This window comes from Bombina bombina, chromosome 7 (genome assembly GCF_027579735.1).
Source record: "Bombina bombina isolate aBomBom1 chromosome 7, aBomBom1.pri, whole genome shotgun sequence".
Lineage (NCBI taxonomy): Eukaryota > Metazoa > Chordata > Amphibia > Anura > Bombinatoridae > Bombina > Bombina bombina.
In genome coordinates, this window is record NC_069505.1 from 79453492 (window position 1) to 79478481 (window position 24990).

General features: G+C 36.1%; 1 protein-coding gene across 1 annotated transcript in view; it reads left to right on the forward strand.

Moving 5' to 3' along the window:
* LOC128636231 (mucin-5AC-like) overlaps nt 1-24990 on the forward strand; it is a 42150-nt gene that overhangs the window by 11507 nt on the left and 5653 nt on the right. The window contains exons 20-33 of the mRNA XM_053689270.1: nt 4-53; nt 150-250; nt 1456-1607; nt 2134-2272; nt 2715-2825; nt 3024-3203; nt 3929-4168; nt 4859-5015; nt 5319-5447; nt 6437-6581; nt 8486-8526; nt 9118-9426; nt 10535-20143; nt 22686-23369. Coding sequence (XP_053545245.1) covers nt 4-53; nt 150-250; nt 1456-1607; nt 2134-2272; nt 2715-2825; nt 3024-3203; nt 3929-4168; nt 4859-5015; nt 5319-5447; nt 6437-6581; nt 8486-8526; nt 9118-9426; nt 10535-20143; nt 22686-23369 — 12047 coding nt within the window. The remainder of the gene's footprint in view (nt 1-3; nt 54-149; nt 251-1455; nt 1608-2133; nt 2273-2714; nt 2826-3023; nt 3204-3928; nt 4169-4858; nt 5016-5318; nt 5448-6436; nt 6582-8485; nt 8527-9117; nt 9427-10534; nt 20144-22685; nt 23370-24990) is intronic.

A 24990-nucleotide genomic window follows, 5' to 3' on the forward strand; every position in this document is an offset into this window, starting at 1 on the left:
CAGCACCTGTAGAAATGGGATATTAGAATGCATTGGAGAAGTAAAGAAACCTGGTAAATACAGTCTCAAACTTTTGCTTGCCATGTACACACACACTTATAGATATATAGATATATATAACAGACTACTTCTGTTTTATTTTCTTGTAGAATGCGACTATCCTATGGTCTATTTAGAGTGTTCCAATGCCACTGATAATGCCAAAGGTTCTGAATGCCAAAAGAGTTGTTCCACTTTTGATATGGAATGTGTAAGTAATACTACTAACAGATTTTTACTTTTTAATAGTTTATCAAATATTTTTAGTTAAGCTCCTTAAATGCATAAACAAGTTCCATTCTGGAAAACAACATCTTTTGTTCATTCAAAGTGATGTAGCTCACAAAGAATATTATAAAAATGTCTATACTTTGTTTCTTTTTTTTGTAATTATTATTTTTCCATCAGTTCATATAAAAATAACATTTATTAAAGGATCGGGAAACCTCAAATATTTCATTCATGATTCGGATAGAACATACATTTTTAAACAACTTTCAAATTTACTTTTTTTTTTGTTTATCAAATTTGCTTAATTCTCTTGTTATTTTTTGCTGAAGGAACAGCATTGCACAACTGGCAGCTTGCTCACACATCATTAGCCAATCACAAGAGAAAAATGTATGCAGGCACCAATCAGCAACTAGCTAACACATCGTTAGCCAATCACAAGAGAAAAAATGTATGCAGGCACCAATCAGCAGCTAGCTAACATATCATTAGCCAATCACAAGAGAAAAATGTATGCAGGCACCAATCAGCAGCTAGCTAACACATCGTTAGTCAATCACAAGATAAGAATGTATGCAGGCACCAATCACCAACTAGCTTCCATTAGTGTAGGATATGTGTGTATTAATTTTTAACAACCTATGCAAAGCCCATTTGTAAATAGAAGTGATTTTAAAAGTGTCTTACTGATTCTATACATTCTATACATTTACATTTAAACTATTTGAAAATCATGAACAAAAAATTACATTAATTGTTAGAAAAATATGATGGTTGTTGCCACATAAAATCTTATGACCCAAAGTTTTTTCCTTGTCAATAATTCATTGTTATTTGTTTGTCAAATATTAGTTGTTCTTTTGGTATGTTTTGTTGAAAAACAGGGATGTTAGCTCAAGAGCATGCATGTATCTGATACACTAGATTGCAGCACTACTTCCTGTCATGTAGTGCTCCGGAGACCTACCTAGATATCGATTCAACAAAGAATACCAAGGGAACAAAACAAATTTGATAATATATGTTTTTTAAATTGTATGTTCTGTCTGAATCACAAAAGAAGATTTTGTGGGTTCTATATCCCTTTAAAGGTTACGTACCAGACAACACAATTTGACTTTTTACTTTTTGATAAAAAGAAGGCTTCTACTCATGAATTAACCATTTATTTCCTAATGTTTACAGTACAGCACACAATGTGTTTCTGGCTGTATGTGCCCTGAGGGGTTGGTGGCAAATGGTGAAGGAGATTGTATTCGTGAAGAGGATTGCCCATGTAAACATAATGATGATGATTATGAGCCAGGAGATACTATTAGAGTTCAGTGCAACACCTGGTGAGACTTGTTACATTTTCTAATTTGACCTGCATTTTAGTGTGATACATTATTTGTCAAAGCTGGGACACAAGTATTTAGAGATAAAGCTTCCTCAGGTGTGTCACAGCTAATCCACACACACCTGAGGAAGGGGGAGGAACCCTGAAACGCGTAGTAAGCATTAAACGTACCTGGCCAGGTAAGCAGTTTACTGTCTCTTTACAATCTATTGCTTCTTTATTGATTTGCCAATGTTGTATTATAACAAACTGCTTATACAATTTTATTATTGTTTTTTATATATGTACAAACATATTGTGACATTTTAACTTTGTAAATAAACCTTTGAAATACAAAGAGATCCTTCAGTTTGGTGCTGTCTATGTTTAGGTGTTTTTTTAATAATTATATTTGTAAGTAAGACAGGGGCCTCAAACAGGGATTATTATATTTTATTTTTAATTTTGAATTAAAATAAGTAAAATAAATAAGGACATTTACATTGTTCTCTAAGAACCCTCTCTTCTCTCTTCTTCTTATATAGTACTTGTAAACATAGAAAATGGGAATGTACCTCTAACACATGCCTGGGTTCTTGTGCCGTATATGGTGATGGCCACTACATTACCTTTGACAGCAACAAATACCATTTTAATGGCGACTGTGAATACACTTTGGCTCAGGTACATGTTCTTTTTTTAGTTGTAATTGTATGTATTTCTTTTATCTTTATTTGCTGTTCTGGTTAAGCATATAGAAGTTTATATATATATATATATATATATATATATATATATATATATATATATATATCCAGGTGTGTGTGTATACATCTCATACTTATCCTTTATATATTGCAGTTGTTTATTAGTTTTCCTTTAAATTCTATAATTTTTATCACTATACATAGACCGGTTTTCAGATTTATTGTCACATTATATCATAACGTCAATGCTTCCTTAAATGCAGCTAGGTCTTTAAATGATATACCTTGTTAATTATCACATTAAGTACTGTATATTATATTTATTTACTTAAAAATATTAGAAAATACCATATATGCGGCAATGAATTTGGAATAATTGGAAATAAGTGGAGGCCCTGCATCATTTCTTTTCTCCTCAGGATTACTGTTCTGGAGACACGTCTGATGGTAGTTTCCGAGTCATCACAGAAAATATACCCTGTGGTACAACTGGTACAACTTGCTCCAAAGCAATCAAGCTTTTCCTTGGGGTTAGTATTGATTTCCATCAACCTTTTTCCTGGATACCCTATCTTACTTCCACAATGCCTGTCTATCTGGCTGTCTTTCTATCTGTCTGTCGAGATGTCTATCTATCGGTCTCTCCTCCTATCTATAATTTAATATAAATAATTATTGTCTATTTTTATTTTAAATATGTGTTCTCTTCTACATAAATATTTCCTTAGAACTTTGAGTTGATACTCGGTGATCAGAAATTTGAAGTGGTAAAAAGAGAGACTGGCCAATATGTACCTTTCAAAGTTCGACAGATGGGTCTGTATATGGTTATTGAGGCTGTGAATGGAGTGGTTTTGGTTTGGGACAAGAAAACATCAATCTTCATAAAGTTGCATCCACAATTTCAGGTAACTTTAACAAAAAATGTTTCCGCCATTGTTATACATAAAAAAAATCTATCTTTTGATTATTGAAAATGTGTCAGCTGACAATTCACAGACTCAAGAATGTATTTAAACTATAGATTGGTACAGAATGGAGACATGTTGAGCATAAACCTAATTCACCTTAAGGGGACTTTAAACACTTTGAGATGGTAATCTAAAATTATAAATTGTAAATGTAAAAAAAACCTCTGCAATATACTTTTATTAATTATGTTGTCCCCTTTTCCTGTTATTCCATTCTGAACTTGTGAGCTTTTCAGTTCCTGTTAGAAGTGCAGAAAACTGTTATATTCCACACAACCATTGGCTGCACACTCTAGTGACCTATTTATAACTGTCCCTAATTGGCCACAGCAGAGAAGGTAACCTAAGTTACAACATAGCAGCTCCCATTGTTTTATAGACACTAAAACTTTACATTTATTTTGTCACTATTTAAACAGCTAATCAAACTTTAAAAAATACATCTACATGTTATTTTCAGACTAATCTTTTCTTTGACTGCATTGTTTTATCTATCATTTATTTAGTGTTCAATTTACCTTTAAAACCAAGCTCTTTTTACAATATTGAGGTAAAAATGAAAGTAGATATTACATTTCAGTGGTTAATTGGTGTAATTTGTTTGTTTGTTTTTATTAATAACTTCAAATGTTCATCTAATTGCTGTTTTGATGTTCTTAAAGGGAAAAACCTGTGGTCTGTGTGGTAACTATGATGGCAATGCTGTTAATGACTTTAGCACCAGGAGTAAATCTGTGGTTGGTGATGTATTTGAATTTGGGAACAGCTGGAAACTTTCCCCAAGCTGCCCAGATGCATTGGCAATCAGGGATCCTTGTTCTTCCAACCCATATAGAAAAGCCTGGTCCCAGAGGCAATGCAGTATCATCACAAGTGCTACATTTTTTGGATGTCATTCACTGGTAAGATATTTATATTTAAATAATGTGATATTGTCTTCAATTGATTTTCAAGACTTGGTTGAAGATTTGTTCTAAACTAACCAAGGGCAATATATAATTAATTGGCCTTCATTTTAAAATTAAAATAATGGACAAACAAGATAGGCCTAATTCCTATCTGCTACATCATCTATTTTGTATTCATGTATTTTTAATATTTCTGCATTGTTTGTTACAAACCTGTAATCACAATCTTCCAAATATCTGGCTTTTGTTGGGTTTTCCTATATATATATATATACTTTTAGCTTATAAATGAGCTACTGCTTACTATTCAAAGGGTCAGGAATCCTCAACATTTTCTTTCATGATTTGGATAGAACATTTAATATTAAGCAACTTTCCATTTTACTTCTTTTATCAAATTTGCTTCAGTCTCTTGTTATCCTTTGCTGAAGGAACATCATTGCACTACTGGCAACGAGATGAACACATCTAGTTAGCCAATCACAAGAGACAAATGTGTGCAGGCACCAATCGGCAGCTTGCTCCCACTTGTGTAGGATATGTGCGTATTCTTTTTTTAACAAGGGATACCAAGTGCACATTTGAAAATAGAAGTGAATTTTGATTTTCCTATCCCTTTAATAAGACGGCCCTGCTACTGTAATGTTGAACAAACCAATGGACCTTTAAACTGTCTACTTTTAGGTGGACCCTGTTAAATATTATGATTCTTGCGTCAATGATGCCTGTGCCTGTGACACTGGAGGAGACTGTGAGTGCTTTTGTACAGCTGTAGCTAGTTATGCCCAGGCCTGTAGTGAAGCTGGACAGTGTATCAATTGGAGAACTCCCACCATTTGCCGTAAGTACAAACTACTTTTAAATATTAGTAAAAATGTAAAACTTTTGAGTAAGAGTTTAGAAATTGTGTTTTATATTGTATGATAATTCTGTAGCTTGTGTTTCCATAAACATATAGGTTCTGGTAAACAGGAGCGCAGTAAATGTTACCTAATATTTAATTTCTTTTGCATGGGATAATAAAAAAATATATTATTATCAATTCAATGGAAAAACTGGGTATTCAATGACACCATAATACTGATTATTTTATAAAGTTATGTTGCATTTGTTGAAAGAAATTCATTCTTATTTCTTTCAATAGCGGTTTTCTGTGACTTCTACAATCGAGATAATGAATGTGAATGGCATTACAAGCCTTGCGGAGCTCCATGCATGAAGACCTGTATGAATCCTACTGGTGTGTGCTACAATAATCTTCCCGGGTTAGCAGGTAAGAAACAAGCTCAAATCAGTGTCGTCATTGTTAATATTGCTTGATCATCTTAGAAACATCTTGTAAATTAGTCATTATGTTATAGAAGCACAGTATATATTAGCAATTAAGCACTACATATATAACTGTCTGCATACACATTTCAAACTGTCATTATGTTAGCAAAAGTTGCAATGTTTTGCAGTCCATAGGCATTTGAAAACATCTTGAGTATTTTTTTCTTTTAATGTGACTAATTAGGGACAGATATCTTTCCTCAAACAAGCAATCACTATGTAGAATGTTGTAGACGCCAGTCTAGATTCTAGTTCTATGCAGACAGTGGTAAACCACAGAATTAAATTACCAAACATAAAATAATAAATATACACATGTAGAAAATCCTTTATGCAAACTGCTTAGGACTCGAAAAGGTTTGGATTTCAGAATAGTTTTGGGTTTTGGAATATTTGCATCTGTAAAATAGAACAGTTTGGAGGGGGATGGGACCAAGTGTAAACAACAATATCTTATGCCTTTAGGCCCATTTTGGGAACAAAAAATTAGTATTTATTGTTTACGCCATTTATAGAAGCATTATATTGGGAACAAACAATATACATCATTGATTTAGGAAGAAAAAAAATATATATATAATTTATTTTTTATCTGTCAAATATAGCTAAAAAGTCATCACATTTAGTTTATATCCTCTAATAGCTAAAATTCTACATTAAGAACATTATCCAGTAAAATGAAGATGGATATTTATTACACTATATAGTTTTAGGACCTTGTAAAATATTCATGGTCTATAAACTTTCAGGATTAGATCCTGGAAGTTAGAGAAATGAAGAAGTATCAAACAGCATACAACATCTTAACAGTCAAGTGAAGAGGCTTCCTAGAATAGGACATAAACTGTGTGGATAAATCTTTGAGTTTTGTAACTTTATCCCATGGACAAAAGAGCCACCATTAACCCTGACAATGTTTCATATTCACAGGTTGCTATCCAAATTGTCCAGTAGACAGACCGTATTTTGATGAACAGTCTATGAGCTGTGTTTCTTCATGCCTCTGCTATGATAAATATGGAGATGAGTACAAACCTGGACAGAAAATGCCCGGAGAAAATAAATGTTCAGTCTGGTAAGAAGATATATTTTTTTTAACTTTTGTTTTATGAAACTACATACATTCTTTTATTAACAAACATGCTAAAAACAACATAAATGCACTTAGGCATGGAAATAATTGAAAATCTGGCCTGTTAAGGATACTTCTGAACTGGGATTTAGAAACGCTGGCCTGAACCCTTATTCATGCCAATACTGTTTTTAGTGACACTGTGTGTTGTAAATAAAAAACAAATAGGATCCAACTAGTTAAAAAGCAATATCCACCAAATTGAGGATTTTAGAGTTATTAATCAAATAATATGGCAGAAAAAAATATTCTAATAGCACAGCAAACAATTTAGAAATAGACAATAAGATATCTTCCTTACTTCTCTCTTGACATTCAACTAATTTTTCTTTCATGACTCAATAGAGAATACAATTTAAACAACTTTCTGATTTCTGATTTTCCTAGTAATGCATTGTTGCTCATTCAACCAATACTTTGTTGAATGAGCAACAATGCATTACTAGGAGCTAGCTGAACACATAGGGGTAGATTCACCAAAGGTCGAGCGGACATGATTCTATGTAGCAAATCATCTCTGCTCAATCTTGCTAAATGCCGACAGCATACGCTGTCTGCATTTATCATTGCACAAGCATTTCTAGTGAAATGCTTGTGCAATGCCGCCCCCTGCTCACGGCGGCCAATCGGCCTCTAGCAAGGGTCGTCAATCAGCCCAATAAGATCAGATATCAGTCCGCCACCTTACGACCGCTGCTTCTTAACTTCCGTTTCTGGTGGACCAGAAACGATGGAGCATCTGCTTAATAAATCTACGCCATTGGGTGAGCCAAAAAAAGGCAAATATTTGCAGTCGGCAGCTAGCGCTTAGTAATTTATTGGTGCTTCTTAACCTACCTAGATATTCTTTATAACAAATAATACCAATAGAACAAACAAAATTAGACAAAAGAAGTGAACTTTAATTTTTTTTTTTACTATCAATTTTAATTTTGATGTTACTGAACCCAATTTTTTTCTTTCATGATTCAGATAGAGCATGCAATTTCAAGCAACTTTCTAATAAACTCCTATTATTAATTTTGCTTAGTTCTCTTGGTATCTTTATTTGAAAAAGCAGGAATGTAAGCTTACGAGCCGGCCCATTTTTGGTTCAGCATCCTGGATAGCGCTTGCTGATTGGTGAGTACATTTAGCCACCAATAAGCAAGCTGTACCCAGTTGCTGAACCAAAGATGGGTCGGCTTGTAAGCTTACATTCCTGCTTTTTTCAAATAAAGATACCAAGAGAACTAAGAAAAATTGATAACAGGATTTTATTAGAAAGTTGCTTAAAATTGCATGCTCTATCTGAATCATGAAATAAATTTGGGTTCAGTGTCCCTTTAAGCTATACATATTAAAGATGCTATATGTTGACAGGGCTCACATTTCACTCATCTATTTGTAATCTAAAATGTGCCCACCTAGAATAAATAAACTATCTACACTTCACTGCTCACCCACATATTGCTTCCAACTCTGAATCATAATCAGCCACCACTTTCACAGAAATGTTCAAACAGTTCACTTGTATTACTATATGAATTAAAGAATATTTGTCTTCACTGTGTATGTAATTGTAAATGTCTTTAAAGGATAATTCTCTTCACTAAAAATATGTAATTGTAAATGTGTTTAGTTACCATATATATATATATATACATATATATATATATATATATATATATATATAGTATATATATATATATATATATATATAGTATATATATATATATATATATATATATATATATATATATATATATATATATATATATAGTTATCATAGCCATATATTTGAGCAACGTTAATGTTATTTCAAAATTGTGAAAATTAATGTTTTTTTGTTTTTGTTTTTTATCCAGTTACTGTACCAAAAATGGCATGGAATGTACCAAAGAGTCAGGTAAGAAATTACGATATATATATATATATATATATATATATATATACACATTTCTACTTTAACCCTAAAACAGGGTCAATGAACCTTTTTGTGGGAGTGTGCCCTAACTGGCAATAATCTTCTATATATACACACAACAATATGAACAATTATAGGCTTATAGGGTATTTGCCATATTTTGCTAATCATCACCACTGGCTTACAATATATTTCTTTACCTACAAAACGAGGTATGGCATTACTGTTTTACAGTTAGACAGCGCTAGTTAATGTGTGCCATATATATAACATTGTGTTTACTCCTGTGGGGTTATTTATGAGTCAGCACTGATTGGCTAAATGCAAATCTGTCAAAAGAAGAACTGAGATAAAGGGGCAGTCAACAGAGGCTTAGATACAAGGCAATCACAGAGGTAAAAAGTGTATTAATATAACCATGTTGGTTTTGCAAAACTGGGGAATGGGTAATAAAGGGATTATTTATCTTTTCAAATAAACATTTTTAAGTAGACTGTTCCGTTTAACCCATTGTTTATTATTATTATTATTATTATATTGTTCAACCCTCTAATGTTGTTTTATAATTTCCAGCTTGCTGCTATTACGATAACAAGGAATTTTTGCCTGGAGACGTCATTTACACTACTGGTGATGACATTGGGGGTTGTTTGACTGCCATTTGTAAAGATAATTTAACTATAGAAAGGATAAGCGGACCTTGTACAACAACTGTGCGTCCAAGTACGTCTTTCCATTTCACTACTTCACCTTCAACACCATCTTCAGGATCAACTGATTCATCTACAGTGTCCACAAGCACTGAATCACCTGGCTCTTCCACTAGATATCCAAGTAGTACAACTGCATCTTCAACAAGCAGCCCAGGTTCTACACAAACTGGTAATTTTTGTTTATCTTTCTTTTTTTTTAAGGTTGTTATCTTGTACATTATATAATTATGGTTCTGTAAACCCAATGGAAAAAAAAAGATCTCAGATATTTTTTTCAGAAGTGCACCAAAGCTGGGAAATTGATGAGATTATGTTTTTTTATTACAAAAATAAACATTAAAGGGCCATAATACCCAAATGTTTAAACACTTGAAAGTGATGCAGCATAGCTGTAAAACGCTGACTAGAAAATATCTCCTGAACATCTCTATGTAAAAAAGAAAGATATTTTACCTCAAAATTTCCTCAGTAGCCACCTCCCATTGTAAAGGATTTCTAAGCAGCATATTAGTATGTCTGTCCTAGGACAGCTGAAAGGATGAGCCTTGTGAACGCTCATATTATTTCACCAATCAGGTAAAGGAAGCTTACTATGAAATCTCATGAGAGTTAAGTCAAATCTCATGAGATCACAGTAAGAGTTCATGACCTCAGCACTGCTGATGCTGATTGGCTGCAGTTCATTTCTTCATTTTTCTTTTAATTTTTACCTGCAGCTAGGAGCAGGTGAAGTATAACTTTTTACACAGAACTTACTCTGCTGAGCTGAGGAGATTGTGAGGTAAAATATCTTCCTTTTTTACATAGAGATGCTCAGGTGATATTTTCCTGTCATCTTTTTACAGTTATACTGCATCAGTTTCAAGTGATTTAGCATATGAGTATTATGTCCCTTTAAATGCTAAGCAATTACATTGTTAAAAATGTTTCAATCATTCTAACGTGGCAATGATCAAAATCTCAATGGAATGGAGAGAATCTCACAAAAACTTTGGGGTTTTTTAAACCTCATGTTTTAATGTGGGGTTCTGTCCTTCATATAAAGAAAACTACATAGTAACATAAATATGTCTCAAGATTAAATTGTTGTTTATCATTTTTTTGAGGGAATCGTCCTACTGATGAGTCTTCTTTAGATCATCTCATCTGAACAGAGAGCTTTAGATCATTGGACCATTAATCTGTTGCTAGGCTTTCTGGTGGTGGTTAAGCAGCTTTATTGTGATTTAATGTGTGTGGTAAACCATGTTAATTCTTCTTTTTTTTTTTTTTTCCAGTTACGCCAACTACTTGTGTTGAAGCTTATGATTGTAAATGGTCTGAATGGTATGATGTAGACAAACCAGAAATGGGTAATGGAGATTATGAAACCCTTGACAATATCAGGGCTAAAGGCTATGATATATGTAGAAAACCAGCAAATGTGCAATGCAGAGCCAAAGAATTTCCTGATGAATCAATTGAAGATTTAAAAGATGAAATAACATGCAACAAAAAAGATGGCCTGATTTGTCTCAATAGCAAAAATTCACCTATATGCCATAATTTTGAAATTAGGATTGAATGCTGTAAATACAGGGAGTGTGGAACAACTTCTAAAGAACCAAGTACACCAGGTTCAACCAAAACTTTACCTCCCTCTTCTTCGGAATACACAACACAATCTACTTCTGCAACTTCCTCTACTACTGGTGCACCACCATCAGGGAAGCCTTCCACATCTCAGACAACAACCTCATCATCAACCCAAGTAACAGATGGTAGCTTATCAACTCCTAAATCAACATCTTCTGAAGGCCATCCAACATCACCAATCCCTCAGACTTCTGAATTAACAACTTCTCAACAAATACTACCAACATCTATACCACAAACCTCTGCCACTACATCTTTACCAACCACAGGTTGCATCATGAAGATGGAATGTCGTTGGACCCCATGGTATGATAACAATGCTCCTTCTACGAAAAGTGATGGAGGCGATGATGAAAGTAGCAATGATGTTAAATCAGCAGGAAAAACTGTTTGTACAAATAGAGAAGTTGAAAACAAAATAGAATGTGAGGGTATTGATGACAACAGTTTGCCAATTACTAATAACCAGCAGAAATTCACTTGTAATCTAGACAATGGATTAATTTGCAGAAACAGAGACCAGAAAAGCAAAGAAAAATGTTATAATTACAGAATGAGAATTGAATGTTGTGCAGAATATTGTGAGCCAACAGAGACACCATTTCCAGTGACGACTGAATCAACAACGTCTCAAGGTGTACCAACATCATCCACCTCTCAGATTACAGAAACCACAACTTCTCAAGCTGTACCATCATCATCCATCCCTCAGACTACAGAACTGACAACTTTGCAAGGTGTAACACCATCATCCATCTCTCAATCTACAGAATCAACATCTTCTCAAGGTGTTCCAACAAAATCTACACCACAAACCTCTGATACCACATCTATACCAACATCAGGCTGTGTCAAAAAGATGGAATGCCGTTGGACCACTTGGTATGATACTAATGCTCCTTCTCCAAAAAGTGATGGAGGTGACACAGAAAATCCTAATACCATCAAATCAACAGGAATTAAAATCTGTTCAAACCAAGAAGTTGAAAACAAAATAGAATGTGAAGCTATAAATAATAATGGCTTGCCAATTTTTGACAATAAACAAATTGTAACCTGTAACCTTAAAGATGGGTTAAGCTGTAAAAACAGAGATCAACAAAAGAAAGAGAAATGCTATAATTACAGAATGAGGATTGAATGTTGTGCGGAACATTGTGAACCAACTGGAAGCCCCATCCCTGGATCTACAAAATCTACAACTGAAGGTGAAATTACATCAACTAGATTTTCTCCATCTACTGAGGTGACAGCAATTCTTTCAACAACCTCTGTGACAGAAACTTCTACACCAGACTCCAAAACCTCTCCACCAGAAACCAAAACAACTCCATCTACAGGAACATCAACTAGTAAAATTCCTGGCACAGAATCATCTGAAACTCCCTCTGAACCTAGTTCTACAACATCAACTTCAGGAACAACCACAACAACTTCATCATCTGAATCACCACAACCAAGCACTTCATCTTCATCTATTGAAGTGACAGGAGTTCCTTCAACAACCTCTGTTACTGAAACATCTACACCAGAGTCCAAAACTTCTCCACCCGGGACCAAAACAACTCCATCCACAGGAACATCAACTAGTGAAATCCCTGGTACAGAATCATCTCAAACTTCCTCTGAACCTGGTTCTATAACATCAACTTCAGGAACAACCACAACAACTTCATCATCTGAATCACCACCATCAACCCCTAGGGGAACATCTTCTCCACTTTCTACTTCTTCAACCACAACAATAGGAAGCACCTCTGCTACTACAACTTCAACCGGTGTTACTGCATCTGAATCTCCCAGTACAACAAAAAACTGTGAGCAATTTAGACGAGCAGAATGCCACTGGTCAGATTGGTTTAACGAAGAAGTTCCTTCCGAAGGTGAAGATGGTGGAGACATTGAAAACACAGACAAATTGAAAGCTAAAGGAATTGAAGTCTGCAAGCAAGATGAAGTTGAAAACCAAATTGAGTGTAAGGCTGTACAGTATCCAGAGTTGGCATATGAACAGATTGGACAGGTATCTGAATGCAATTTAAAACAAGGACTTGTTTGCCAAAACTCTGAACAAACAGGAGATGTGAAGGAATGCCATGACTATAAAATAAGAATTGAGTGTTGTTCTAAAAACTTTGTGAAACATTGTGGAGAAATAACTGCATCTACCACTTCATCTACTGAAGTGACAGGAGTTCCTTCAACAACCTCTGTTACTGAAACATCTACACCAGAGTCCAAAACTTCTCCACCCGGGACCAAAACAACTCCATCCACAGGAACATCAACTAGTGAAATCCCTAGTACAGAATCATCTCAAACTTCCTCTGAACCTGGTTCTACAACATCAACTTCAGGAACAACCACAACAACTTCATCATCTGAATCACCACAACCAAGCACTTCATCTTCATCTATTGAAGTGACAGGAGTTCCTTCAACAACCTCTGTTACTGAAACATCTACACCAGAGTCCAAAACTTCTCCACCTGGGACCAAAACAACTCCATCCACAGGAACATCAACTAGTGAAATCCCTGGTACAGAATCATCTCAAACTTCCTCTGAACCTGGTTCTACAACATCAACTTCAGGAACAACCACAACAACTTCATCATCTGAATCACCACCATCAACCCCTAGGGGAACATCTTCTCAACTTTCTACTTCTTCAACCACAACAATAGGAAGCACCTCTACTACTACAACTTCAACCGGTGTTACTGCATCTGAATCTCCCAGTACAACAAAAAACTGTGAGCAATTTAGACAAGCAGAATGCCACTGGTCAGATTGGTTTAACGAAGAAGTTCCTTCCGAAGGTGAAGATGGTGGAGACATTGAAAACACAGACAAATTGAAAGCTAAAGGAATTGAAGTCTGCAAGCAAGATGAAGTTGAAAACCAAATTGAGTGTAAGGCTGTACAATATCCAGAGTTGGCATATGAACAGATTGGACAGGTATCTGAATGCAATTTAAAACAAGGACTTGTTTGCCAAAACTCTGAACAAACAGGAGGTGTGAAGGAATGCCATGACTATAAAATAAGAATTGAGTGTTGTTCTAAAAACTTTGTGAAACATTGTGGAGAAATAACTGTACCTACCATTTCATCTTCATCTACTGAAGTGACAGGAGTTCCTTCAACAACCTCTGTTACTGAAACATCTACACCAGAGTCCAAAACTTCTCCACCCGGGACCAAAACAACTCCATCCACAGGAACATCAACTGGTGAAATCCCTGGTACAGAATCATCTCAATCTTCCTCTGAACCTGGTTCTACAACATCAACTTCAGGAACAACCACAACAACTTCATCATCTGAATCACCACCATCAACCCCTAGGGGAACATCTTCTCCACTTTCTACTTCTTCAACCACAACAATAGGAAGCACCTCTACTACTACAACTTCAACCGGTGTTACTGCATCTGAATCTCCCAGTACAACAAAAAACTGTGAGCAATTTAGACAAGCAGAATGCCACTGGTCAGATTGGTTTAACGAAGAAGTTCCTTCCAAAGGTGAAGATGGTGGAGACATTGAAAACACAGACAAATTGAAAGCTAAAGGAATTGAAGTCTGCAAGCAAGATGAAGTTGAAAACCAAATTGAGTGTAAGGCTGTACAGTATCCAGAGTTGGCATATGAACAGATTGGACAGGTATCTGAATGCAATTTAAAACAAGGACTTGTTTGCCAAAACTCTGAACAAACAGGAGATGTGAAGGAATGCCATGACTATAAAATAAGAATTGAGTGTTGTTCTAAAAACTTTGTGAAACATTGTGGAGAAATAACTGCATCTACCACTTCATCTACTGAAGTGACAGGAGTTCCTTCAACAACCTCTGTTACTGAAACATCTACACCAGAGTCCAAAACTTCTCCACCGGGGACCAAAACATCTCCATCCACAGGAACATCAACTGGTGAAATCCCTGGTACAGAATCATCTCAATCTTCCTCTGAACCTGGTTCTACAACATCAACTTCAGGAACAACCACAACAACTTCATCATCTGAATCACCACCATCAACCCCTAGGGGAACATCTTCTCCACTTTCTACTTCTTCAACCACAACAATAGGAAGCACCTCTACTACTACAACTTCAACCGGTGTTACTGCATCTGAATCTCCCAGTACAACAAAAAACTGTGAGCAATTTAGACAAGCAGAATGCCACTGGTCAGATTGGTTTAACGAAGAAGTTCCTTCCAAAGGTGAAGATGGTGGAGACATTGAAAACACAGACAAATTGAAAGCTAAAGGAATTGAAGTCTGCAAGCAAGATGAAGTTGAAAACCAAATTGAGTGTAAGGCTGTACAGTATCCAGAGTTGGCATATGAACAGATTGGACAGGTATCTGAATGCAATTTAAAACAAGGACTTGTTTGCCAAAACTCTGAACAAACAGGAGATGTGAAGGAATGCCATGACTATAAAATAAGAATTGAGTGTTGTTCTAAAAACTTTGTGAAACATTGTGGAGAAATAACTGCATCTACCACTTCATCTACTGAAGTGACAGGAGTTCCTTCAACAACCTCTGTTACTGAAACATCTACACCAGAGTCCAAAACTTCTCCACCGGGGACCAAAACATCTCCATCCACAGGAACATCAACTAGTGAAATCCCTGGTACAGAATCATCTCAAACTTCCTCTGAACCTGGTTCTACAACATCAACTTCAGGAACAACCACAACAACTTCATCATCTGAATCACCACCATCAACCCCTAGGGGAACATCTTCTCCACTTTCTACTTCTTCAACCACAACAATAGGAAGCACCTCTACTACTACAACTTCAATCGGTGTTACTGCATCTGAATCTCCCAGTACAACAAAAAACTGTGAGCAATTTAGACAAGCAGAATGCCACTGGTCAGATTGGTTTAACGAAGAAGTTCCTTCCGAAGGTGAAGATGGTGGAGACATTGAAAACACAGACAAATTGAAAGCTAAAGGAATTGAAGTGTGCAAGCAAGAGGAAGTTGAAAACCAAATTGAGTGTAAGGCTGTACAGTATCCAGAGTTGGCATATGAACAGATTGGACAGGTATCTGAATGCAATTTAAAACAAGGACTTGTTTGCCAAAACTCTGAACAAACAGGAGATGTGAAGGAATGCCATGACTATAAAATAAGAATTGAGTGTTGTTCTAAAAACTTTGTGAAACATTGTGGAGTAATAACTGTACCTACCACTTCATCTTCATCTACTGAAGTGACAGGAGTTCCTTCAACAACCTCTGTTACTGAAACATCTACACCAGAGTCCAAAACTTCTCCACCCGGGACCAAAACAACTCCATCCACAGGAACATCAGCTAGTGAAATCCCTGGTACAGAATCATCTCAAACTTCCTCTGAACCTGGTTCTACAACATCAACTTCAGGAACAACCACAACAACTTCATCATCTGAATCACCACCATCAACCCCTAGGGGAACATCTTCTCCACTTTCTACTTCTTCAACCACAACAATAGGAAGCACCTCTGCTACTACAACTTCAACCGGTGTTACTGCATCTGAATCTCCCAGTACAACAAAAAACTGTGAGCAATTTAGACAAGCAGAATGCCACTGGTCAGATTGGTTTAACGAAGAAGTTCCTTCCGAAGGTGAAGATGGTGGAGACATTGAAAACACAGACAAATTGAAAGCTAAAGGAATTGAAGTCTGCAAGCAAGATGAAGTTGAAAACCAAATTGAGTGTAAGGCTGTACAGTATCCAGAGTTGGCATATGAACAGATTGGACAGGTATCTGAATGCAATTTAAAACAAGGACTTGTTTGCCAAAACTCTGAACAAACAGGAGATGTGAAGGAATGCCATGACTATAAAATAAGAATTGAGTGTTGTTCTAAAAACTTTGTGAAACATTGTGGAGAAATAACTGCATCTACCACTTCATCTACTGAAGTGACAGGAGTTCCTTCAACAACCTCTGTTACTGAAACATCTACACCAGAGTCCAAAACTTCTCCACCCGGGACCAAAACAACTCCATCCACAGGAACATCAACTAGTGAAATCCCTGGTACAGAATCATCTCAAACTTCCTCTGAACCTGGTTCTACAACATCAACTTCAGGAACAACCACAACAACTTCATCATCTGAATCACCACCATCAACCCCTAGGGGAACATCTTCTCCACTTTCTACTTCTTCAACCACAACAATAGGAAGCACCTCTGCTACTACAACTTCAACCGGTGTTACTGCATCTGAATCTCCCAGTACAACAAAAAACTGTGAGCAATTTAGACAAGCAGAATGCCACTGGTCAGATTGGTTTAACGAAGAAGTTCCTTCCGAAGGTGAAGATGGTGGAGACATTGAAAACACAGACAAATTGAAAGCTAAAGGAATTGAAGTCTGCAAGCAAGATGAAGTTGAAAACCAAATTGAGTGTAAGGCTGTACAGTATCCAGAGTTGGCATATGAACAGATTGGACAGGTATCTGAATGCAATTTAAAACAAGGACTTGTTTGCCAAAACTCTGAACAAACAGGAGATGTGAAGGAATGCCATGACTATAAAATAAGAATTGAGTGTTGTTCTAAAAACTTTGTGAAACATTGTGGAGAAATAACTGCATCTACCACTTCATCTACTGAAGTGACAGGAGTTCCTTCAACAACCTCTGTTACTGAAACATCTACACCAGAGTCCAAAACTTCTCCACCCGGGACCAAAACAACTCCATCCACAGGAACATCAACTAGTGAAATCCCTGGTACAGAATCATCTCAAACTTCCTCTGAACCTGGTTCTACAACATCAACTTCAGGAACAACCACAACTTCTTCATCATCTGAATCACCACCATCAACCCCTAGGGGAACATCATCTCCACTTTCTACTTCTTCAACCACAACAATAGGAAGCACCTCTACTACTACAACTTCAACCGGTGTTACTGCATCTGAATCTCCCAGTACAACAAAAAACTGTGAGCAATTTAGACAAGCAGAATGCCACTGGTCAGATTGGTTTAACGAAGAAGTTCCTTCCAAAGGTGAAGATGGTGGAGACATTGAAAACACAGACAAATTGAAAGCTAAAGGAATTGAAGTCTGCAAGCAAGATGAAATTGAAAACCAAATTGAGTGTAAGGCTGTACAGTATCCAGAGTTGGCATATGAACAGATTGGACAGGTATCTGAATGCAATTTAAAACAAGGACTTGTTTGCCAAAACTCTGAACAAACAGGAGATGTGAAGGAATGCCATGACTATAAAATAAGAATTGAGTGTTGTTCTAAAAACTTTGTGAAACATTGTGGAGAAATAACTGCATCTACCACTTCATCTACTGAAGTGACAGGAGTTCCTTCAACAACCTCTGTTACTGAAACATCTACACCAGAGTCCAAAACGTCTCCACCTGGGACCAAAACAACTCCATCCACAGGAACATCAACTAGTGAAATCCCTGGTACAGAATCATCTCAAACTTCCTCTGAACCTGGTTCTACAACATCAACTTCAGGAACAACCACAACAACTTCATCATCTGAATCACCACCATCAACCCCTAGGGGAACATCTTCTCCACTTTCTACTTCTTCAACCACAACAATAGGAAGCACCTCTACTACTACAACTTCAACCGGTGTTACTGCATCTGAATCTCCCAGTACAACAACAAACTGTGAGCATTTTAGACAAGCAGAATGCCACTGGTCAGATTGGTTTAACGAAGAAGTTGCTTCCAAAGGTGAAGATGGTGGAGACATTGAAAACACAGACAAATTGAAAGCTAAAGGAATTGAAGTCTGCAAGCAAGATGAAGTTGAAAACCAAATTGAGTGTAAGGCTGTACAGTATCCAGAGTTGGCATATGAACAGATTGGACAGGTATCTGAATGCAATTTAAAACAAGGACTTGTTTGCCAAAACTCTGAACAAACAGGAGATGTGAAGGAATGCCATGACTATAAAATAAGAATTGAGTGTTGTTCTAAAAACTTTGTGAAACATTGTGGAGAAATAACTGTACCTACCACTTCATCTTCATCTACTGAAGTGACAAGAGTTCCTTCAACAACCTCTGTTACTGAAACATCTACACCAGAGTCCAAAACTTCTCCACCCGGGACCAAAACAACTCCATCCACAGGAACATCAACTAGTGAAATCCCTGGTACAGAATCATCTCAAACTTCCTCTGAACCTGGTTCTACAACATCAACTTCAGGAACAACCACAACAACTTCATCATCTGAATCACCACCATCAACCCCTAGGGGAACATCTTCTCCACTTTCTACTTCTTCAACCACAACAATAGGAAGCACCTCTACTACCACAACTTCAACCGGTGTTACTGCATCTGAATCTCCCAGTACAACAAAAAACTGTGAGCAATTTAGACAAGCAGAATGCCACTGGTCAGACTGGTTTAACGAAGAAGTTGCTTCCAAAGGTGAAGATGGTGGAGACATTGAAAACACAGACAAATTGAAAGCTAAAGGAATTGAAGTCTGCAAGCAAGATGAAGTTGAAAACCAAATTGAGTGTAAGGCTGTACAGTATCCAGAGTTGGCATATGAACAGATTGGACAGGTATCTAAATGCAATGTAAAAGAAGGACTTGTTTGCCAAAATTCTGAACAAACAGGAGATGTGAAGGAATGCCATGACTATAAAATAAGAATTGAGTGTTGTTCTAAAAACTTTGTGAAACATTGTGGAGAAATAACTGTACCTACCACTTCATCTTCATCTACTGAAGTGACAGGAGTTCCTTCAACAACCTCTGTTACTGAAACATCTACACCAGAGTCTAAAACCTCTCCACCCGGGACCAAAACAACTCCATCCACAGGAACATCAACTAGCAAAATCCCTGGTACAGAATCATCTGAAACTCCCTCTGAACCTGGTTCTACAACATCAACTTCAACAACCACAACATCTTCATCTTCTGCTACTCCATCTTCAGAAACATCTTATCCTATTACCACATCTTCTACTTCAGGCACTTCATCAACCAGTGTAGTAGTGACTTCTTCGTCTGGAACAACTACTTATTCCACCTTGTCCTCATCAGAAACTACATCTTTAACATCACCTACTAGCAGCCCCACCATATTGTCTACTACTGGTTCAGCAGGAGAGAGTACTAGATCTCCAACTACAGTTGCTGGGAGTCATCCAACATTGACAAGCAGCACAACACCTTGCTTTTGCAAAGTAGATGATGAACTTTATGCACCAGGTATTATTTTTATTCAGTTTTAATGATTTATTTAGAAGCTTTCTTAAGAAAATTAAACAAAAACATTTTTTGTAATTATGTTAGGAATTGTTAAGGTACAGGCTTATTGCAAATATTTTTAGCTGAACGTATGGTGCTTTACAGGTTTTAAAGGGACATTAAACACTAAAAACTTTTTATAAGCATAGTATTGAGGTTATTCACCTCTTCCCTCTATTCATAGGTGCCACCATGTTGAAATCTTGCCTGTACTTAATATCCGTATTTCCTGTTTGCACATATGCAGTAACTTTCCTTCAGATACCAGCAGTGTAACTTTGGTTTCAAAATGACAGCACCCATGATTTGAGAGTGGTGCATGAATTGTATTTAGGACTAGATTACGAGTGCAGTGGAATTTGCATCCCAGCTCACATATTAACCCCACTAGACTTCAGCCTTTTGCGCTCGTCGGGTTGCGCACCGATTACATGGTGAAAGTTAAAACATTTTGCTTGTGCATTAACCCGACAATCACAAAAAGGAGAACGATGAATATTGAAGGTGGAAAAAAAAACTAACACCCTTACGAGCAAACCCGATCGCATTTTCTCAAGTGCGCTAAGCTGACAAGAATATTTCACATAGCAGAATATGTTCTATTTATTCATAAAAACACACATACATACATATATATATATATATATATATATATATATATATATATACTGTATGGATTTTTTGGTAAAATTTATATCTATACATATATATTGACGTGGAAATTTGCAGTAGTGCACACCTCTGTAATTCTATTGGCTGAAGCTTGCTGAAATCTCTATTACTGGTCTGCCCAATGTCACTGGCCACTAATTAGCAACGGGCTATCATATGCCCCTCCCACTCTAAGATTTAATATTTCCACAGTTCAGCATAACACAAGTGCGATGTTTAATCTGAGCCGCATAGATTAGTATACATAGGACTGCTTATCGAACATCGGTGTGTCTCATTGCCTCATAAATAGGGATATTAATATTGATATGAACAACATATTTATATTATGGCCAATACATATATATATGGATACTGCCAGTCCATTTCATTATTAGTTGCCTGTCCCAGTTTAGATAGTATATTCTTAAACTGGACATTTTAGTATGAGATGTGCTTCACTGATATACACTTATCACTGCACTATATATTCTTGTTAACTGTGTTGCATATGTATCACCATGACAACAGACAACAGTTTGTTTGTTTTTTCATTGAGGGGGTGGGGTATAGACCCCAATATATATGTTTTATATATATATATATATATATATATATATATATATATATATATATATATATATATATAGTTAGATAGATAGATACTGTTAGATAGATACTGATTGATAGATAGATACAGATAAATAGATAGATTGATACAGATAGATACAGATAGAGATAGATAGATTAGACACCGATAGAAAGATTAGATCATCAAGTATTAACTCAAAGTTGTAAGGAAATATTTAATATTCTAAAAATAGACAATAATTGTTTATAGTACATTATAGATAGAAGGATAGATAGACAGAAAGATAGATAAATAGATAGTTTGGGTTTCATGTCCCTTTAAGGAAACTTTACTAGATTTGAAAGGGTCAGGAAAACCATTTTTTTCTTTCATGATTCAGATAGAGCAGCAATTTTAAGCAACTTTCAAATTTACTCCTGTTATCAATTTTTCTTCGTTCTCTTGGTATCTTCATTTTAAAAAGCAAGTATGTAAAGCTTCCGAGCCAGCCCATCTTTGGTTCAGCACCTAGGTACAGCTTGCTGATTGGTGGCTAAATGTACCCACCAATCAGCAAGCGCTATCTAGTGTGCTAAACTATAAATGCGCCGGCTCATGAGCTTAAATTCCTGCTTTTTCAAATAAAGATACCAAGAAAACAAAGAAAAATTGATAATAGGAGTAAATTAAAAAGTTGCTTATAAAATAAAAAATGTGGGTTCAGTATCACTTTAAGGGAGATTAAAGGAACAGTGATGTCAAGATCATGATTCAGCGATTCAGATAGAACATGCAATTTTAAGCAACTTTCCGATTTGGTTATCTAATTGGAATCGTTCTGTTGATATACTTTGTTGAAAATCACAACTGGGTAAGCTCAGGAAAATCAATGCACTGTTGATTGGTGGCTGCACACATATGCCTTTTGTTTCTGGCTTACCTGATGTGTTTCGCTAGCTCCTAGTAGGGCATTGCTGCTCCTCCTTTATTATAAGATTCCAAGAGAGTTAATCAAATTTGACAATAGAATTCTGGAAAGTTATTTTAACATGTTCTGGCTGACTTATGAAAGAAAACAATTGATTTTGATGTCCCTTTAAATAAATTGCCCCTTCTACACCCAAAAGCTATTTAATGTCCCCAATTTGCTGCTTCAAATTTGTAAGCAGGACGATATTCTTCCAGACTGGAGATTTTGGAAATAGCAACTTTATTTAAATTCTGAAAATACTGCACAAATTATTTAACATAAAACCTATTGAGACTTATTTTATGTTTCAGATGAAATCATCTATAGACAGAAGGACAAAAATGGTTGTGAATATTATGCAAAGTGTGGTGAAACATGTGAGATAGAAAGGCATACAGGGGAATGCTCCACAACTATATCGACTTCTCCACCTGAACCTGTTCCTACAACCTCATCCTCCTCTGAAATGACTGTTACTAGTGGGGGTTCAAAACTGACTTTGCCTACCAAGAGTCCATCATCTCCAACTGGTACAGAACAATCTACCCCTACTGGCTCATCTCCACCTGAACCTGTTCCTACAACCTCATCCTCCTCTGTAATGCCTGTAACTAGTAGGGGTTCAAAACTGACTTTGCCTACCAAGAGTCCATCATCTCCAACTGGTACAGAACAATCTACCCCTACTGGCTCATCTCCACCTGAACCTGTTCCTACAACCTCATCCTCCTCTAAAATGCCTGTAACTAGTGGGGGTTCAACACTGACTTTGCCTACCAAGAGTCCATCATCTCCAACTGGTACAGAACAATCTACCCCTACTGGCTCATCTCCACCTGAACCTGTTCCTACAACCTCACCCTCCTCTGAAATGCCTGTAACTAGTGTGGGTTCAAAACTGACTTTGCCTACCGAGAGCCCATCATCTCCAGGTGATACAACACCATCTGAATTTTTTCCTTCTACTACAACTTCTACACCATTAACATCAGGACGTAAGTATAACTTTAACACTAAATGATACTTTCAGTTAAAGGGACATAATACCCAAATGTTGACACACTTGAAAGTGATGCAGCATAGTTGTAAAAAATCGACTAGAAAATATCACACAAACATTTCTATGTAAAAAAGGAAGATATATACCTCAAAATTTCCTAAGTATTCACACCCCACTGTAAAGAGACTTTAATCTGCCAGTCAGGATGCTTGTCCCAGGACATGCTAGGGAGTGTGCATCTTTCATGTGCAGGCACAGTCATGTTATTTTCTTATTCAGTTTATGGAAGTTTAGTGTGAAATCTCATGAGATTTAAGTGAAATCTCATGCGATTACTGCAAAGTAATGCAAGACTTCAGCTGATTGGCTTTAGTATTTTCATTTTTTGTTTTTCCAACTTGCAACTCTACAGCAGCCCTAACTGTTCACAGACCACTTACACTGGTGAGCTGAAGAAATTTTGAGGTAAAATATCTTCCCTTTTTACATAGAGACGTTAAGGTGATATTTTCATGTCAGCTTTTTACAGCTATGCTGCATCACTTTCAAGTGCTTTAGCATATGAGTATTATGATCTTTTAATAAAAAAACAAGTATGAAATGTTGAACATAACATTGTTTTAAGCGTATGAAGTGTATTTAATACATCAAAGACATTTATATATGATTAATACAAAAATGAAAACTGTCTTCTGCTCCTATTAGTGAACCCATCAATGTATTTTCATATTTCAACTGAAAGGCTTAAAGAAAAAAATTGTTCTAGCTAATATTTAGAGAAATGTACAAAATATAAGCACACATCTGTATTTTTACGTGTGCTAACCAATTCATACTTTTTAATGTATGAAAATAAACAAATGAGGTCGAAAGAATGGGAATCAAAACAGCTAATCATATGCCCAGAAGGAACCAACAAGGTGTTAAAAACCTTAGTATAACAGATTTAACACATTTAGATATATTCCAATCTATTTTAAGAGCAACGTAAAGTTTCTTGCATGCCTTTTAGCAGCAGTTTCACATTTAAAGGGACATTGAACACTTTGAGATGGTAATTAAAAATGATAAATCGTATATATATAAAAATAATTCTGCAATATACTTTCATTATTAAAGGGATATTCCAGCCAAAATTGAAAACCACATGGGTGCATTTCAGTATTGAACAGATGCAATTTTGTAATATACAGGCATTAGCAAAAATGCTTCTAATAAAAGCTATAGCTGTTTCAAAAGTGTATTTCAGTATGCACCATGCACCAGCATTTTAAACACAGCACTTGCTCAGAGTAATGACTCAACTTGTTAATTGCTGACATGATACAAGCCCCACTGGTGCTCTGAACAGCTGCAGTATATAAAATGCTGGTGCACTGAGAAAATCTAGCTATTCTTCACATGCACGAGCAGAAAAAAATGTTAACACTAAAACAGTGATAACTTTTACTAGAAGTATTTTTGCTAACACATGTATATTGCAAATATCTTTCTACTCAAAGATGTAATTCATCTACGTGCATTTAATTTTTGACTGGAATGTCCCTTTAATGTAGTCCCCTTTTCCTGTAATTCTGTTCTGACATTGTGAGCTTTTCTGTTCCTGTTAGAAATGG